The following is a 19,332-nucleotide window of genomic DNA, read 5'->3' as shown; positions in this document are numbered from 1 at the left end:
CACCCACCACTCTCTGTGTAAAAAAAAACCATACCTCTGACGTCTCCCCCCCTATACTTTACTCCAATCACCTCAAAATTATGCCCCCTCGCATTAGCCATTTCTACTCTGGGAAAAAGTTGCTGGCTGTCAACTCGATCTAATCTTATCATCATGTACACCTCTATCATCACCACTCAGCCTACTTCACTCCAAAGAGAAAAGCCTCAACTCACTCAACCTATCCTCGCAAGACATGCTCTGTAATCCAGGCAGCATCCTGGCAAATCTCCCTCCACGCCCTCTCTAAAGCTTCCAGAATAGTTGAAAGAAAATTGGGTCAGCTCAGTAGCTTCACACATAAAAATTGCTGGTGAACGCAGCAGGCCAGGCAGCATCTCCAGGAAGAGGTACAGTCAACGTTTCAGGCCGAGACCCTTCATCAGGACTAACTGAAGGAAAAGTTAGGAAGAGATTTGAAAGTGGGAGGGGGAGGGGGAGATCCAAAATGATAGGAGAAGACAGGAGGGGGAGGGATGGAGCCAAGAGCTGGACAGGTGATTGGCAAAAGGGATATGAGAGGATCATGGGACAGGAGGCCCAGGGAGAAAGACAAGGGGGGGGGAACCCAGAGAATGGGCAAGGGGTATAGTCAGAGGGAGAAAAAGGAGAGTGAGAGAAAGAATGTGCGTATATAAATAACGGATGGGGTACGTGGGGGAGGTGGGGCATTAGCGGAAGTTTGAGAAGTCAATGTTCATGACATCAGGTTGGAGGCTATCCAGACGGAATACAAGGTGTTGTTCCTCCAACCTGAGTGTGGCTTCATCTTTACAGTAGAGGAGGCCGTGGATAGACATGTCAGAATGGGAATGGGATGTGGAATTAAAATGTGTGGCCACTGGGAGATCCTGCTTTCTCTGGCGGACAGGGCTTAGTGGTTAGTGTAATGCTATTAGAACTCCTGCGACCCAGGTTCAATTCCCACTGTAGTTGGTAAGAAGTTTGTACGTTCCCCCCATGACCACATGAGTTTCTTCCAGCTACTCTCACAATCCAAAGACGAACAAGTTTGTAGGTTAGTTATATGGGTGTAATTGGGCAGTGGGGGCTCAGTGGGATGGAAGGACCTGTTACCATGCTGCAGCTCAAAATAAAAAATTAAAATTAAAAGAAAATAATATTTCATTCAATAAATGGTGGTGGTCCAGATGGTGGTAGAAGTCTAATTTCAGAGAATAGCTTGAAGAACTGTGTCTTACAGAGCTAAAAACAGTTGGGAAGTGTGATTCCATGTGTGGCCAGCGTGGACACAGCAGGTCAAATGGTCTCCTGTCAATTGTAAGTTTCAATGATTCTCCGACTGTGGACAATCTACTTCACAGGTTAACAAGCGAATATTAATGGTGGATTTGAACTACAATAATTAGAGTGAAAACTCTACATTTATACAGTGCCTTGCTCAGCAAACCGGCAGCTGCTGAAACAACATCTGGGGACAGCATACTGTAGGTCACTCCCACAGCACGCACTAAATGCAGTGGCCAACTTGCTTTCACAGAACATTCACGAGTATAAGCAACAAACAACTAGATAATCTACTTTATCAACATTGTCAAAGCCATCTCTTCTTCAAACAAGTGTAATAAAATTATTTGTATCCAGGGGGGAGTCCTATTAGGTTCCTTTTTCTTCAGTCCTTTAACTCCTCCACAAATAATGTCCCAGCTTCTCACTTCATACCCCACCTATGTTCTCCCTCATTTGGTCTCACCGATCACTTGCCAACTTGTAGCCCTCCACCCTCTCCATCCCTCTTATTCTGCCTTCTGTCCCCTTCCTTTCCAGCCCTCATGAAGGATCTCAGCCAGAAACCTTGACTGGTTGTTCGTCTCCAATGATGCTGCTTGACCTGCTGAGTTCCTCCAGCATTTTGTATGTATAATTCTGGACTCCCAACGTCGGCGGACTCCCGTGTTAATTATTTGACCCCAGCTTGACTTGATTTAGTGAGGGGTAGTCCTTCCCTTAACTTTCCAAGTTCCATCTGCAGGTGGATCACAAGCTTGCTCTCTGACAGGAGGCAGCGTGTCAGACTCAGTAAGAATATCTCCACATCCTGTTCACTCAGTGCTGCTGTGCCACAAGGGCACGTTCGCTCTGCTCTCCTGCTTTCTCCAGACATCCATCAGTTAAAGTGATAAGGTCTGTGATGACACCACTTGAACCACTCTAACTACCAGAGATCATGAATCCAAGAACCACCAGGAGGAAAGCACACCAGCATCTCCTCCCCATCTCAGCCGTCCCGCGAGTGGGTGAGCTTTGGGCAAGGTGTGTCATCTGTACAGAAAGGATCTGAGGGCTTCTCTCACTGCCGGCTAAGTGAGGTCTGGGTGCTTGTCTGGCAGTTGATTAGGACAGTTGGCTCAGCGACTCCCCCCTCAGTGTCTGTAGAGTCCCTGTCCCAGCAGTGAAGGCCACTCAGCAGGTTGAGCAGCATCTGTGGGAGGGGTTGGAAAGGAATCGTCAAAGCCCTGCATCTGGATTGAAGACGAACCTTTTCGAAGTTGCTCTGCCTTGAACAGACTTCGGACCGCGTTCAGACTCAGATTCATGTATTTATCACATGCACGTCGAAAGATAGAGTGTTAGCAACCGACAGAGCCCAACGATGGGCTGGTGGCAGCCCACAGTGACACCACACATTCCAGCACCGATGTACTGTAACGTGCCCACCGTGCTCGGTGGAACAACGCAGAACACAACAACAACAGCAAAACAAGCCTCCCCTCCCCCCATCCAACCACCCAGACATACACACATTCCTCCAACCCCAGGACAGGCCAACGTCAGACTCATGGATTGACAGACACTCAAATGGAGGGTGAAAATGGAGACACAAGGGACTGCAGACACAGGGATCAATCTAGAGCCTCAACGATTTCCCTCCCTCCCCATAGATGCGGCTTAGCCCCTGAGGTCCTCCAGCAGATTGTGCATTGCTCCAGATTCCAGCATCTGCAGTCTTTTGTATCTCTAATACTGAACTAAGACCATAAGACCGTCAGACATGGGAGCAGGATTAGACCATTCAGCCCATCAGGTCTGCTTCACCATTCCATCATGGTTGATTTATTATCCCTCTCAACTCCATTCTCCTACCTTCTCCCCTTAACCTTCGACACCTTTATTAATCAAGAACCCATGAACCCGAATTTAAATATATCCAATTTCTTGGCCTCCACAGTCATATTTGGCGATGAACTTCACAAATTCAACATACTTTGATTAAAGAAATTCTTTATCTCTGTCCCAAAGGGAGTCCCTCTATTCTGAGCAACACATAAAAGTTGTTGGTGACCGCAGCAGGCCAGGCAGCATCTCTAGGAAGAGGTAGAGTCGACGTTTCGGGCCAAGACCCTTCGTCAGGACAAACTGAAAGAAGAGCTAGTAAGAGATTTGAAAGTGGGAGGGGGAGATCCGAAATGATAGGAGAAGACAGGAGGGGGAGGGATGGAGCCAAGAGCTGGACAGGTGATTGGCAAAAGGGATATGAGAGGATCATGGGACAGGAGGCCCAGGGAGAAGGAAAAGGGGGAGGGGGGAAAAAACCCAGAGGATGGGCAAGGGGTATAGTCAGAGGGACAAAGGGAGAAAAAGGAGAGAGAGAGAAAGAATGTGTGTATATAAATAAATAACGGATGGGGTACGAGGGGGAGGTGGGGCATTAGCGGAAGTTAGAGAAGTCAATATTCATGCCATCTGGTTGGAGGCTACCCAGACTGAATATAAGGTGTTGTTCCTCCAACCTGAGTGTGGCTTCATCTTTACAGTAGAGGAGGCCGTGGATAGACATGTCAGAATGGGAATGGGATGTGGAATTAAAATGTGTGGCCACTGGGAGATCCTGCTTTCTCTGGGGGACAGAGCGTAGGTGTTCAGCGAAACTATCTCCCAGTCTGCGTCGGGTCTCGCCAATATATAAAAGGCCACATCGGGAGCACCAGACGCAGTATATCACCCCACCCGACTCACAAGTGAAGTGTCACTTCACCTGGAAAGACTGTCTGGGGCCCTGAATGGTAGTGAGGGAGGAAGTATAAGGGCATGCGTAGCACTTGCTCCGCTTACAAGGTTAAGTGCGAGGAGGGAGATCGGTGGGGAGGGATGGGGGGGACGAATGGACAAGGGAGTAGCGTAGGGAGCGATCCCTGCGGAAAGCAGGGGGAAGGGAAAGTGCTTAGTGGTGGGATCCCGTTGGAGGTGGTGGAAGTTACGGAGAATTATATGTTGGACCCGGAGGCTGGTGGGCGGTAGGTGAGGACAAGGGGAAACCCTATTCCTAGTAGGGTGATTTCCTCGTGTTTGCCCTCTATTCTGAGGATGTGCCTTTTGCTTCTAGACTCACCCACTAATGGAAACATCTGCTCCACATCCAGTCCAGGCCTTTCTATATTTGATAGGTTTCAATAAGATCCCTCTTCATTCTTCTAAACTCCAGCAAGTGCAGGCCCAGAGCCATCAAACACTCCTCAAACATTAACCCTTTCAGTCCCAGAACCATTCTCACGAATCTCCTCTTCACTCTCTCCAGTGACAGCACATCCCATCACAGATATGCGACCGAAAACAGCTCAATACCCAAGAGCGGTCTGGTCAATGCCTTATAAAGCTTCAGTATTACATCTTTGCCTTATTGCGAAAATGCGTGTGGTGCCTTAAATGACCACTAGATGGCGGAGGTGGGGGGTTGCAGGAAAAAAGTTTAGCCAAAGCCCCTGATAATACTTTGTGACAGTTCATGGTGACATCATCGTTTTCTAATTTACATATTATTAATTCTGCGACAGTGATTTCTTGAACCATCCTGCGCCAGATGTCGAAAAATATAAAAATTGTTTCTTTTTTAAGAGATAACAGACACGTAGACCCGTGGCAAATTAACAAAACGAAACAGGTGAGTGCTAAAGGGATTTGGGGGAGCAAGTTAATTTTTTTTATATATATCAGAGGTTTATGAATGATTAGTAAAATGACATAATAATGACAGAGAGACAGGCGTTGAAATTATGGGAGACAGTTGCGTAGTGCTCCGGCTTTGAGGAGAGGGAGAGGGAGAGAAGAGAAGAGCTTTGCAAGGGAGTTGCCCCCTCCGGGAGGAGATAAAGTTCTTAACCTTCAACGGGATTAATGGTACAGAGTAAAGGGGCGCCCCTGTGACGTCACAACCCGATGACGACAGGCTTTGGGGATTCCCCGCAGACTTTGGACTTTTCGGAGATTAACAATAATCGATGATTTTTGCCCTTCCCTTCACCGCTGTTGATGGTCCGCTACGGAGCTGCTAGAGGCACGGGCAAGGCAGCTACTGGCTCTCCCTAACGCTGCATGTGCCGGTCGGGGCGGTTCCATTAAGAGCGTAAGTACCTGCCCAAGTGTGCGGTGACCTCTTGTAAACGGATTGTGAATGGTAATTACCAAGTTTTCATTGGGATTAGTGGTGGATGTTATGTTTCGTAACATCGCGTGCCTTTGAATTAATTTAATGTTTTGTAACTTCAAAACATTAATTCTAAGAAATACACGCGAGTCTGAGAATACGGACTAGTTCGTTCTTTAAGCGAGCCGCGCACGTATCACGTGGTAGCGTGACGATGTACGCATTTAATGTACTTTTACTATAACCCGTAGTTAATAAGTTAAACGAACAAGAATATCTAATCAACCAATATATACACAAGGTTGCTCAAATATTATTGAAATTTTAATTACATCACAGTGGATACAGCCCTCCCCACATCGAAGGAAAAGCCCTCCCCACTATTAAGCAAACTTGCCACAAGAAAGCGGCATCCATCATCAAAGACCCACACCACCCAGGCCATGCTCTCTTCTCGCTAGTACCTATCGGCCAGGAACTACAGAAGCCTTGGGTCCCACACCACCAGGTCCCGAAACAGTTATGTACTAACCGTCATTACTCCAACACTAAAGTTCAGATAAGTACATGGATGGGAGTGTTATGGTGTGCTGTAGTCCAGGTGCAGGTCCATGGGATTAGGTAGAATAACAGTTGGACACGAACTAGATGGACTGAAGGACCGTTTTCTGTGGTGATGACTCTACTCCTGAAACATCTCTGGTTGTCCACTCTATGCATCTTGTACACCTTTGTCAACCCTCTTTTGTTCTAAAGAGAAAAGCCCTAGCCCGCTCAACCTATCCTCATAAAACAAACTCTCTAATCCAGGCAGTCTGCTGGTAAATCTCCTCCGCACTCTCTCCAAAGCTTTCCCATCCTTCCTATAATGAGGTGACCAGAGCTGAACACGATACTCCAAGTGTGGTCTAACCAGGGTCTTATAAAGCTGCTGATAAACTTTAGGGGAATGGGGGATTCTCAGATTCCCGTAAACAATAGATTCAGTACTGACTATGTCTGTGACTGCAGTGTGTTTGAATAATGTCTCACAGCTGCTTTCTTAGGAGCAAGATAAGGGTTAAAGTTCACCCAGCTCCACATAAGATGTCTCTGGGCTTTTCAAACCTTTTGATTTTGACAAAAGCAGTACCTGATGGAAATTAGACAGAACATTCCTTTTTAATTAAAGCATAAATTTGACGGATGTTCTTATCTTCGTAATTAAGTTGTGGCTCCAGCAAATCAGGTAGGACATTCTTTCTTTAATTAAGGTGGCTGGAGTGTCTAACAAATTGATTATTCTTTGTATCAATAGTCCATTGACTTGACCAGAATGGTTATCAAACTGATTGTTCTTTGTATCGGTGGCTGTATAACTTCTAACAATTCTGACATCAGGCAGTGAACCTGTTGAACTGCTGGGGAGATGAGAAAGTTTCTCCCCCTGATGTCGGGTCTAAGTTCACTCGCTGGCTGAGCTGGAAGAAATAAATGGGTGAAAAGATAAGTAACGATCTTTTTGTGCTGTCGTTATTTGATCCAGCAAAGTTACGTTTACACTGCAACATTGTCTCATGGTCCTTGAACTCAGCCCCCAACTAATGAAGGTCAACACATCATAGGCCGCCTTAAACACCCTATCAACTTGTGTGGCAACTTCGAAGAATCAATGGATGTGGCCCCCTAGATCCCTCTGTTCCACCACATGGGTGGTTCTGGATCCGTGTGGTGGTCCCGTCCCATAATAACATGCCATCATTCGGCTCAGTGGGTTATTCTGCTATGGAGAGCATTGCAGTGAACCCGCTGAACTTCCTTCCTTCCTCCACACACAAAGCAACTACCAGTGGAGGGAGCAGCTGGGTTTGGGATTTGATAGCAAGGCCTGGACAGAGAAGCGGGTGGGGGTGGCAGCACAGGTACTGGATGGTGGCACCCAACTGGTTTCAAAAGGTTAGAATCAGAATCAGGTTTATTATCAGTGATATATGTCACGAAGCAGTACACTGCAATGCATAAAAAGTATTCTAAATTATAGTAAGAAATAATAAGATAGATAAGTATTGTAATTTACAGTATATTTGCATGACTTTTTTAAATAATAAATTAAGTAATTATTGATTGGGACTCCCTCCCATACTGTAAAAGGGCTGGATGGGAAAGAGTTTGTCAAATGTGTTCAAGAAAGTTTCCTTAGTCAATACAAAGTCCTCCCAACTACAGGGAGTGTGATACTAGGTGTCCTATTAGGGAATGAGACAGGACAGGTGACAGAAGTTTGTGTAGGGGAACACTTTGCATCTAATGATCATAAAGCCATTAGTTTCAAGGTAATTGTGAAACAAGATAGGTCTGATCCTTGGGTTAAGACTCTAAATTGGAATAAGGACAATTTTGATAATATCAGAAAAGATCTGGCAAGTGTGGATTTGGACAAGCTGTTGTCTGGCAAAGGTGTACCGGACAGGTTGTTGTCTGGCAAATGTGTACCAGACAAGTGGGAGGCCTTCAAAAGTGACATTTTGAGAGTACAAAGCTTGTATGTGCCTGTCAGAATAAAAGGCAAGGATAATAGGTTTAGTGAACCTTATTTTTCGAGAGTTACTAAGGACTGGGTAAGAAAAGAAGGGGGTGCGTCATGGGTATAGACAAGCAGTAACAAATGAGGTAGAGTCATAAAAGAAGTACAGCACAGAAACAGGTCCTTTGGCCCATCTAGTCCATGCTGAACCATTTAAACTGCCTACTCCCATCGACGTACTCTGTGGCCATAGCCCTCCATACCCCTATCAAACATGTACCCATCCAAACTGCTCTAAGACAGTGAAATCAAGCTCACGTGCATCGCTCGTGCTGGCAGCTTGTTCCTCACACAGCCCTCTGAGTGAAGAGCTTTCCCATGTTCCCCTTAAACTTTTCACCTTTCGTATTCAACCCATGACCTCTAGTTGTAGTCAGACGCGACCTCAGTGGGGAAAAAGCCTGTTTGCATTTAGTCTGTCAATGCCTCTCATAATTTGTTAAACCCCTTTGCAAATCGTCTACAATCCAAGGAATGAAGTCCTAACCTATTTATTGTTCCTCTCCATGCCTTGTGGCACATCGGGTGGCAACCTTGCCATTTCTTTACCATTTGTCTGTTTTTTACGAGCTCCATTTGCTAGCTCGACGCTCAGCCCAGCACGCATGGAAAGCATGCAAGGAGCCGGCCAGATTCGAACCTGGAACCACTCACCTCGGGTGTGACTGCCTCTACACCACCGGCTGGCAAAAACCTATTTAATCTTTCCTTATATCTCAGGTCCTCCAGACCTGGCAACATCCTTGTAAATTTTCTCTGTACTCTTCCAACCTTATTTACATCTTTCTTGTAGGTAGGTGACCAAAACTGCACACAGTACTCCAAATTAAGCCTCACCAACATCTTATACAAAATCAACAAAATATTCTATCTCCTGTACTCAGTACTTTAATTTATGAAGGCCAATGTACGAAAAATTCTCTTTACAACCATATTTGACTGTTAAGCCACTTTCAGGGAATTAGGGATCTGTGTTTCCAGATCCCTCTGTTCTTCCATTCTCCTCTGTGCCCCATTGCACCCCGTGCAAGTCTTGCCCTGAAAGTGTAACACCTCACATTTGTCTGCATTAAAATCCATCTGCCAGTTTTCTACCTTTTGATAGTCTTCCTTGTTGTCCACCACACCCCCAATCTTGGTGTTGTACACAAATTTGCTGATCCAGTTAACCACCTTATCATCCAGATCGTTGAACAAAGGAACCCGCACCGATCCCTGTGGCACTCCACTAGTCACAGGCCCCCAGTCAGAGAGGCAACCATCTACTACCACTCTCTGGCTTCTCCCACAAAGCCAGTGTCCAATCTTGAATACGAAGCAACTGAACCTTCTTGACCAGCCTCCCATGCAGGATTTGTCAAATGCCTTGCTAAACTCCATGTAGACAACATCCACTGCCTTGCCTTCATCAACTTTCCTGGTAACTTCAGCGAAAAACTATAAGATTAATTAGACACGACCTAACACACACTCTGCCATGCTGACTATCCTTAATCAGTCCATGTCTGTTCAAGTATTCATATATCAGGTCCCCTCAAATACCCTTCAATAACTTTCCCACTACTGACGTCAGTCTCACTTGCCTATAATTGCCTGGTTTGTTTTGAGAGCCGTTCTTAAACAGTGGAACAACATTTGCTATCCTCCAATCCTCTGGTACCTCATCTGTTGTTAAGGATTTAAATATCTCTGCTAGTTCCCCAGCAATTTTTGCACTTGCGTCCCACGGGATTCAAGTGGAACTTTGCCAGGCCCTGGTGATTTATCTACCCTAATTTGCCTCAGGGCAGCAAACACTTCCTCCTCTGGTATCGCCATAGGATCCATGAAGTTGATAATGGTTTGCCTCAGTTCTGCAATCTCTGTGTCCATCTCCTGAGTAATACAGATGCACAAAAAATCCAGTTAAGATCTCTCCCATCTCTTTTGACTCCACACATGGATTACCATTCTGGTCTTCCAGAGAACCAATTTTGTCCCTTGCTATCCTTTTGCTCTTAACATAACTGCAAGATCCCATAGGATTCCCCTTCAGCTTGTCTGCTAGGGCAACTTCATGCCGCCTTTCAGCCCTCCTGATTTCCTTAAGCATTCTCTTGCATTTCTTATACACCATCAGCACCTCATTTGTTTCTACCTGTCTATACCTGCTGTGCGCCTCCTTCTTCTTTCTTGACCTTCAAAATCTCTTGAAAACCAAGGTTCCTTACACCACTTATCTTTACCTTTTATTATGACAGCCACATACAAGCTTTGCACTCTCAGAATTTCACGTTTGAAGGCCTTCTACTTACCAAGTACACACTTGCCAGAAGACAACCTGTCCCAATCCACACTTGCAAATTCCCTTCCAATACCATCAAAATTGGCCTTTCTCCAATTTAGAATGTCAACCCGTGGACCAGACCTATATTTTTGCATGTTTACTTTGAAACTAACGGCATTGTGATCATTAGATGCAAAGTGTTCCCCTACACAAACTCCTGTCACCTGTCGTGTCTCTTTCCCGTCAAGAATCACACATTCTCTCATTTGGACTTGTACGTACTGATTAAGGAAACTTTCCTGAACACATTTGACAAATTACATCCCATCTTGTCATTTTACAGTATGGGAATCCCAGACAATATGTGGGAAGTTAAAATCACCTACTATAAAACCTTTAGGTTTCTTGCAGCAGTCGATGAGATCTCTACAAATTTGTTCCTCTCAATCCTTTGGACTGTTGGATGGTCTGTCATTTAGCCCATGGTCATACATTTCTTATTACTCAGTTCCACCCATAAGACCTAAACAAGTTCTCCCGTCTGTCCTGACTGAGCACTGCCCTGACATTTTCTCTGACCAATAATGCCACCTCTCCTTTACACCCTCCCGCTCTGTCACATTTAAAACAGCAGAACTCCAAAATATTGAGCTACCAGTCTGCCCCTCCTGCAAACAAGTCTCACCAATGACTACAATATCATCATTCCAGGTGTTGTTCCATGTCCGGAGCTCATCTGCCTTTCTTACGATACTTCTTTCAGCTCAGAACATTAGTCACATCACGCTCAACCTTTTGTTTCCTGACTTTGTCTGGGGTCTAAAGAACATCTGTCTCCACAACTTCTCCACTCACTGTTCCAGAGATACTCGAGGAGTATGGGAAATGCAAGAGAACACTCAAGAAGGAAATTGGGAGGGCAAAAAGGAGGCATGACCTTGCTCTTGCAGATAAAGTGAAGGAGAATCCTAAGGGTTTCTACAGATGTATTGAAAGCAAAGAGAGAGCAAGGGACAAAATCAGCCCTCTGAAAGATCAGAGTGGTCATCTAAGCGTGGAGCTGGAAGAGGTGGGAGAGATCTTATATTAATTTTTAGCACTTAGTCGGGAGACAGATACAGTCTATAGATGTGAGGCAAAGCAGCAGTGAGGTTATGGACCCTGTACAGATTAGAGGAGGAGGTGATTGCTGCCTTAAGGCAATTCAGGGTGGATAAATCCCAGCGCCTGAGACGGAGTTCCCTCGGACCCTGTTGGAGGCTAGTTCAGAAATTGCCGGGGCCCCTAGCAGATATATTTACATAAGAACATAAGCAATAGGAGCAGGAGTCGGCCATCTGGCCCGTCGAGCCTGCTCCACCATTCAATAAGATCATGGCTGATCTGACCACGGGCTCATCTCCACCTGCCTGCCTTTTCCTCATAACCCTTAATTCCCCTACTATCCAACCTTGTCTTAATATATTTACTGGGGTAGCCTCCACTGTTTCATTGGGCAGAGAATTCCACAGATTCACCACTCTCTGGGAAAAGCAGTTCCTCCTTATCTCCGTCCTAAATTTACTCCACCAATTCTTGAGTCTATATCCCCTAGTTCTAGTCTCATCTACCAGTGGAAACAATTTTCCTGCCTCTAAGCGATAGATAGCTTTCATAATTTTATATGTTTCTATTAGATCTCCTCTCATCCTTCTGAATTCCTGCGAGTACAGTCTCAGGCAACTCAATCTCTCCTCATAGTCTAACACCATCAGCTCTGGAATCAACCTGGTGAACCTCCTCTGCACCGCCTCCAAAGCCAGTATATCCTTCCTCAAGTAAGGAGACCAGAAATGCACACAGTACTCCAGGTGCAGCCTTAACAGTACCCTGTACAGTTGCAACGTAACCTCCCTGCTCTTAAATTCAATCCCTCCAGCAATGAAGGCCAACATCCCATTTACCTTCTTGATAACATGCTGCACTTGCAAACCAGCCTCTTGTGATTCATGCATAGGCACTCCCGAGTCCCTCTGCACAGCAGCATGCTGCAATTGATTTATCATTTACATAATAACCTGATCTTCCATTTTTCCTTCCGAAGTGGATGACCTTGCATTTACCAACATTGTACTCCATTTGCCAGACCTTTGCCCACTCACTAAACCTATATATCTCTCTCCGCAGACTCTCCATCTCTACTGCACAATTTGCTTTTCCACTCAATTTAGTATCATCAGCAAACTTGTATACACTACACTTGGTCCCCTCTTCCAGATCGTTTATGTATATGGTGAACAGTAGCAGACCCAGCACCGACCCCTGTGGCACACCACTCACCACTGATTGACAACCAGAGTAACACCCATGTATCCCAACTCTCTGCTTTCTATTAGTTAATCAATCCTCTATCCATGCTGATACATCACCCCCACTCTATGCATCCTTATCTTACGGATAAGTCTCTTATGCGGCACCTTATCAACGCCTTCTGGAACTCCAAGTAAATAACATCCATCTGTTCTCCTCTATCCACTGTGCTTGTTATATCATCAAAGAACAATAAATTTGTCAAACAGGACCTGCCTTTATTGAACCCATGCTGCGTTTGCCTGATGGGTCCATTTCTTTCCAGATGCCTCGCTATTTTTTCTTTAATGATAGCTTCAAGCATTTTCTCGACTACAAATGTTAAACTAGCTGGCCTAAAGTTACCTGCCTTTTTTTTTGAACAGAGGCAAGATTTTTGCCTTCTTCCAATCTGCCGGGACCTGCCCAGAGTCAAGACGATTTTGATAAATTATCACCAAAGCCTCGACTGTAACTGCTGTCCTTTCTTTCAGTATTCCATTGGGACCAGGGGAGTTGTCTACCTTTAAGCCCACAAGCGTGATCAGCACTAGTTCTTTAGTGATAGCTATTGTATCGAGGTCCTCACCTCCCATTGCATCCACAACGTCTCTCTTTGACATGTTAGATGCGTCCTCCACCGTGAAGACCGACACAAAATAGTCATTCAAAGCCTCAGCCATTTCCTTATTACCCAATATCAATACCCCCTTCTTGTTCTCCACATCCATGGCCACAACTGAGATGTCGGAGGATTAGCTAATGTTCTGCTGCTTAAGAAAAGCTGTAAGAATAAACCAGGAAATCAAAGACTGGTAAGCCTGACATCAGTAGTGGGAAAGTTATTGGAAGGTTTTCTAAGGGACCAGATACATAATTATTTGGATAGACAGGGACTGATTAGGGATCGTCACATGGCTTTTTGGTAGATTGTGTCTAACCAATCTTATAGAATTTTTCAAGGAAGTTACCAAGAAAGTTTATGAAGGCCAGGCAGTGGATGTTATCTACATAGTCTTTAGTAAGGTGCTTAACAAGGTCCCACATGGGAGGCTGGTCTAGCAGGTTCAGTTGCTTGGTATTCAAGATGAGATTATAAATTGGATTAGACATTGGTTTTGTGGGAGAAACCAGAGAGTGGTAGTAGATAGTTAAATCTCTGACTGGAGGCCTGTGACTAATGATGTGCCGCAGGGATCGGTGCTAGGTCCTTTTCTGTTTGTTGTCTTTATCAGTGATCTGGATGATAATTTAGTAGACTTGATCAGCAAATTTGCAGATGACACCAAGAGAGGGAGTGTAGTGGACGGCGAAGAAGGTTGTTAAAGCTTGCAGCTGGATCAGCTGGAAAAATGGGCTGAAAAATGGGAGATGGAATTTAATGCAGACAAGTGTGATGTATTGCGCTTTGGGAGGACCAGTCAGACTAGAGCTTACACGGTGAACAGTAAGGTGTTGAGGAGTGCCACAGAACAAAGCAAACTGGAAATATAGGTCCATAATTCCTTGAAAGTAGCATCACAGGTAGTTGGGGTTGTAAAGAGAATTTCTGGCACATTGCCCTACATAAGTGAACGTGTTGAGTACAGGAGTTGGGATGTTATGTTGAAATTGTATTAGATGTCGTGTGGCCTAATTTCGAGTACTGTGTCACCTACATACAGGAAAGATGTCAATAAGGTTGAAAGAGTGCAAAGCAAATTTACAAAGCTGTTGCTGGGATTTGAGGACCTGCTGTGTACATACATCTACCGATGCTTCTGGACACATCTTCAGTGATGCTCCTGGAATCATCAGGTGTTTTGGGTCTTTCAACATCATACAACCTCCTCCAGGTGACCCAGCGGGGGCTGATCAGACCCCAGCTTGTGTCCAGATGGCCAGTTACTTATGACTCCATGGCTCCCCTCTTTTGAGCCACAGCCATCTTGAGGCCCTCTCTGCCACATCGGTGGTACTGTGGATGGCTCTCCTCTTCCTCTCTCCCTCGATGCCCAAAATGAGTTATAGTGAAAGATTGAATAAGTTAGGACTTTATTCCCTAGAATGTAGAAGAATGAGGGGAGATTTGACAGAGGTATGGAAAATTATAAGGGGTATAGATAGGTATTAATTTGTGTGACACTACAACTAGAGGTTATGGGATAAGGGTGAAAAGTGAAATGTTAAAGGGGATCTAGAGGGGGAACAGCTTCACAGAGAGCTGTGAGAGTGTGGATCACAAGTGGTGGATGCAGGGTCGATTTCAGCACGAGCAAAATTTGGATAGGTAGTTGGATGGAAAAGGTATGGGGGGGGCTGTATCACCTGCCAGCTGTACTCCTTCACCTCCCACCCCCACCTTATTCTGGCTTCTTCCCCCTTCCCTTCCAGTCCTCAAGAAGGGTTTCAGCCGGAAACGTCGACCATTTATTCATTTCCATAGATGCTGCCTGACCTGCTGAGTTCCTCCGGCATTTTGTGTGTGCTGCCCTGGATTTCCAGCATCTGCAGATTCTCTCGTGTTTAGGATTTTCTCTGTTAGTGCTTTCCTTGGTTAGTGGGACAGTTCGTGCAAACCACTGATGAAACTATGGGTTCGTCCACACTCCCATCTACTCACGGTAGCCTTTCTCAACCAGCCCCCTCTCCCACATTCACTGAATCAGAATCGGGTTTATTATCGCTGAGGTATGTCATGAAATTAGTTGTTCTGCAGCTGGAGCACAGTTCAATATGTAAAATTTGCTATACAATAAGATGTACACACATCATCAGAATCATCATCATTACGTGCCGTGTTGTATGGTGTAGGTGATCATGACCATGATTGTTCCAGAGAAATGTTTTGACAGAAGTGGTTTGCCATTGCCACCTTCAGGGCAGTGTCTTTACAAGACGGATTACCCCAGCCATTATCAATTACCTTCAGAGAGCGTCTGCCTGGCGTCAGCGGTCACGTAACCAGGATTATACAACTATCCAACACCTGTTCCCATGGCTTCACATGACCCTGATTGGGGGGTGGAGGTGTGCTAAGCAGGTACGACACCTTGCCCAAGGGTGACCGCGGGCTAGCAGAGGGAAGGAGCACCTTGCACCTCCTTTGATAGAGACGTATCTCCACCACACACACACGGGGAAGAAAGGTAGTGTGAAAAGAAACAAAAATAGTGAGGTACTGTATGGGTTCATTGCCCATTCAGAAGTCTGATGGCAGTGGGGAAGAAGCTGTTCCTAAAGTGCTGAGTGTGAGTCTTCGGGCTCCTGTACCTTCTCCCTGAAGGTAGTAATGAGGAGCATGTCCTGGATGGTGAGAGTCCTTCATGATGATTTCCATCTCCTTGAGGTACCACCTTTCGAAGATGTCCTCGATGCTGGGGAGGCTAGTGCCCCTGGTGGCGCTGGCTGAGATTACAACCACACCTGGAGTAACGTGTGCAGTTCTGGTCCCCCAGCTATAGTCAGGATGTCGTTAAGTTGGAAAGGGCCACGGAAACGCTTCACAAGGATGTTACCAGGACTGGAGGGTGGGGACTGTTTTACCTGGTGCCTAGGAGGTTGAGGGGTGACACTACAGACATGTAAAAAGTCACGAGGAACTTAGTTAAGGTAGATGGTCACAGCCTTTTCCTCAAGATAGAGAACTCAAAATCTAGAGGGCATAGAGTTAAGATGGGGGAGGGGAGGAAAAATTCAAAGGAACATGAAATTGAACTTTTTCACACAGCAAGTGGCACGTATATGGAACGAGCTGATGGAAGAAATGGGTGTGGTAGTTACAATTATAACACTTAAAAGATATTCGGGTAGGTATAGGGATAGGAAAGGTTTGGAGGGATATGGGCCAAGTGCAGATAGATAGCTCAGGTAAATATCTTGGTAGGCAGAGGTGTGTTGGGCCTGTGGGTCTACTTCCTTGTTTTATATAATCTGGCTAAGGTGGCACACCAATTTTAAATGTATATAAGGTTGGTGGGGGGGGGGGGTCTTCCGTGGCCGCATTTCATTCCATCCCCAGGAGAAGTTACCACCAAGATCAAGGAAGCCAACGAGTAATTGAGGGAAGAATGCCACTTGTGAGTTAAACCCCACAGGAACAGATGTAGCTGTCTAGACACTGTCAGAAAGGCACACTAGTCACCAGGGCTCGTGTAAAAGATGTCGATTGGGCAGCTTTGGTAAATAGTCTAAGAGTCATACAGCATAGAAACAGGCCTTTCAGCCCAACTAGTTCATGCCAACCAAGATGCCATAAGATCATAAATCATAGGAGCATCATTAGCCTATTCGGCCCATTGAGTCTACTCCGCCATTCCATCATAGCTGATTTATTTTCCCTCACAATCCCATTCTCCTCACTTCTCCCCATAATCTTTGATGCCCTGACTAATCAAGAACCTATCAGCTGCTTTAAACATACCCAATGATTTGGCTCCGCAATCATCTGCGGCAATAAATTCCATGGATTGACCACCATCTGGCTGAAGAAATTTCTCCTCATCTCTGTTCTGGAGGGACCTTCTATTCTGAGACCGTGCTCTCTGGTCCTGGACTCCCCCAACTATAGGAAACATCCTCTCCATATCTACTCTTTCTAAGACTTACAACGTTTGATAGGTTTCATTGAGATCCCCCCCCTCAATCTCCTAAACTCCAACGAGTACAGGCCCAGAGCCATTAAATATTCCTCATACATTAACCCTTTCATTCCTGGGATTATTTTGTGTGAACCTCCTCTGAATCCCCTCCCATACCAGCACATCCTTTCGAGATAAAAGGCCCAAAATTGCTCAAAATTCTCCATTCTGGCAAATGCCTTATAAAGCCTCAGCATTATATCCTCACTTTTACATTCCAGTCCTTTCGAAATGAATGCTAACATTGCATTTGCCTTCCTTCCTTACCACCAATTCACCCTACAAGTTAACCTTTGGGGAATTCTGTACAAAGACTCCCAGGCCTGTTTGCACCTCTGATTTCTGAATTTACTCCCGTTTAGAAAATAGCCTATGCCTTTATTCCTTCTATGAAATTGCATGATCATTCACTGTACTCCATCTGGCACTTCTTTGCCCATTCTCCTAATCTGTCTCAGTCCTTCTGCAGACTCACTGCAGACTCAATCGTAACTATCCCTCTATGTATCTTTGTATCATCTGCAAACTTGGCCACGAAGCCATCAATTCTGTCATCCAGATCATTAACATATAACAGTCCCAGCACTGACCCCTGCGGAACACCACTAGTCACCGGCAGCCAATCAGTAGAGCCCTCTTTATTTCCACACTTTGCCTCCTCGCCAACCTCCTATCCATGGTGATATCTTCCCTGTAATACCAGGGCTCTTGTTTAATGGCACCTTGTCAAAGGCCTTCTGAAAATTCAAATAAGCAGCACCACCGATTCTCCTTTGTCTATCCTGCTTGTTATTTCCTCAAAGAATTCCAGCAGATTTTTCAGGCAAGATTTCCCCTTAAGGAAATCATGCTGACTTTGACCTATTTTATCATGTGCCTCCAAGTACTCCTAAAACCTCATCGTTAACAATCGACTCTAACATCTTACTGATCTAGTCCAGGCCAGATCTATACCCATCTAGAACTAATTGCCCATATTTCACACACATCCTTCCAACCCTTCCCTCTCCACATACTTATTCCGAATGTCTTTTAAATGTTATTTTACCTGACTGAACTTAAAATGGCTGGTTCCATATCGGAACTAGAATCGCAATTGGTTTATTATTGTCATGTGCACTGAGACATCTGACAGCAATGAACCAATAGGGTGGTGGGGTGGAGATAAGTCGAATATAGTCTAAGGTGCTCCTTCCCTCTGCTAGCCTGCAGGTCACCCTTGGGAAAGGTGTAGCATCTGCTTAGCCCCCCCCCTGCCCCCGATCAGGGTCACATGAAACCATGGGAACAGGCGGCGGACGGCCGTATGAGCAGCTGGTGAATATCACATCCTGGTTATGCGACCACTAACGCAGGCGGACAGTCTCTGAAGAGTACTGATAATGGCTGTGGGGTGGGGGGGGGGGGGTCACCTGTCCTATAAAGACACTACCCAGAAGAAGGCAATGGCAAACCACTTCGGTAGAAAAATTTGCCAGGAACAATCATGGTCATGAAAAGACCATAAATGCCCACGTCATAAGACTTAGCACATAACAAAGAAACATTCCGATATACAGTGTGAAGGATGTCTTGCACACTGTTCATATAGATCAGAATAGAGTGTAAAAACTACAGAGAAAATGCAGTACAGATAAACGTGCAAGATCATAATGCGAGAGAGAGCAAAAACAGTGTTAATGTTTTGGTTCTTGATCTAAGGCTAGAGACCTGAGACATTAACTCTGTTCCTCTCTCCACAGATATTCCCTGACCTGCCGAGTGTTTCCTGCATTTCAACTTACCTTTTTATTTCATGTTGACTTTTGGAGGGATCGCTTTCCAGCCTTTCTCATTTTTGTGTCTCTGTTGGGCCAGGTTTCAGAATGGTCCTCCCGGACACAGAAGGCACAAAGCTGTGCAGTCCTCTTGCCAAGCAGAAGATTTGCTCCAAGTTTCCCGTTCCTGGGGCCCTCCAGCAACACCTCTTCTACGGAGAGTACAGCCCTTTCAAGTACGCCCCCATCTTCGAGAGCGATTTCGTACAGGTGACAAGAAATTATTTAGCATCCGCTGCGGCCTCCTTCATTGCCTTTTCCCCCCATGAAGCCGGCACATGGCAGCTGGATAGAAATAGGCTATTCAGCCCAAACAC

The 19,332-nt window shown here is 45.4% G+C and overlaps 1 protein-coding gene across 1 annotated transcript in view; it reads left to right on the top strand.

Moving 5' to 3' along the window:
* The first annotated feature begins 4,863 nt into the window (after positions 1-4,863).
* LOC134353509 (golgin subfamily A member 6-like protein 22) overlaps positions 4,864-19,332 on the top strand; it is a 52,985-nt gene continuing 38,516 nt past the window's right edge. The window contains exons 1-2 of the mRNA XM_063061506.1: positions 4,864-4,939; positions 19,056-19,225. Of these exons, the coding sequence (XP_062917576.1) occupies positions 19,064-19,225 (162 nt within the window). The 5' untranslated portion in view covers positions 4,864-4,939; positions 19,056-19,063. The remainder of the gene's footprint in view (positions 4,940-19,055; positions 19,226-19,332) is intronic.

Source organism: Mobula hypostoma, chromosome 11 (assembly GCF_963921235.1).
Source record: "Mobula hypostoma chromosome 11, sMobHyp1.1, whole genome shotgun sequence".
NCBI classification, from domain to species: domain Eukaryota; kingdom Metazoa; phylum Chordata; class Chondrichthyes; order Myliobatiformes; family Myliobatidae; genus Mobula; species Mobula hypostoma.
Note: the sequence above shows the minus strand (reverse complement) of the source record. Positions and strands in the feature narration are given on the sequence as shown.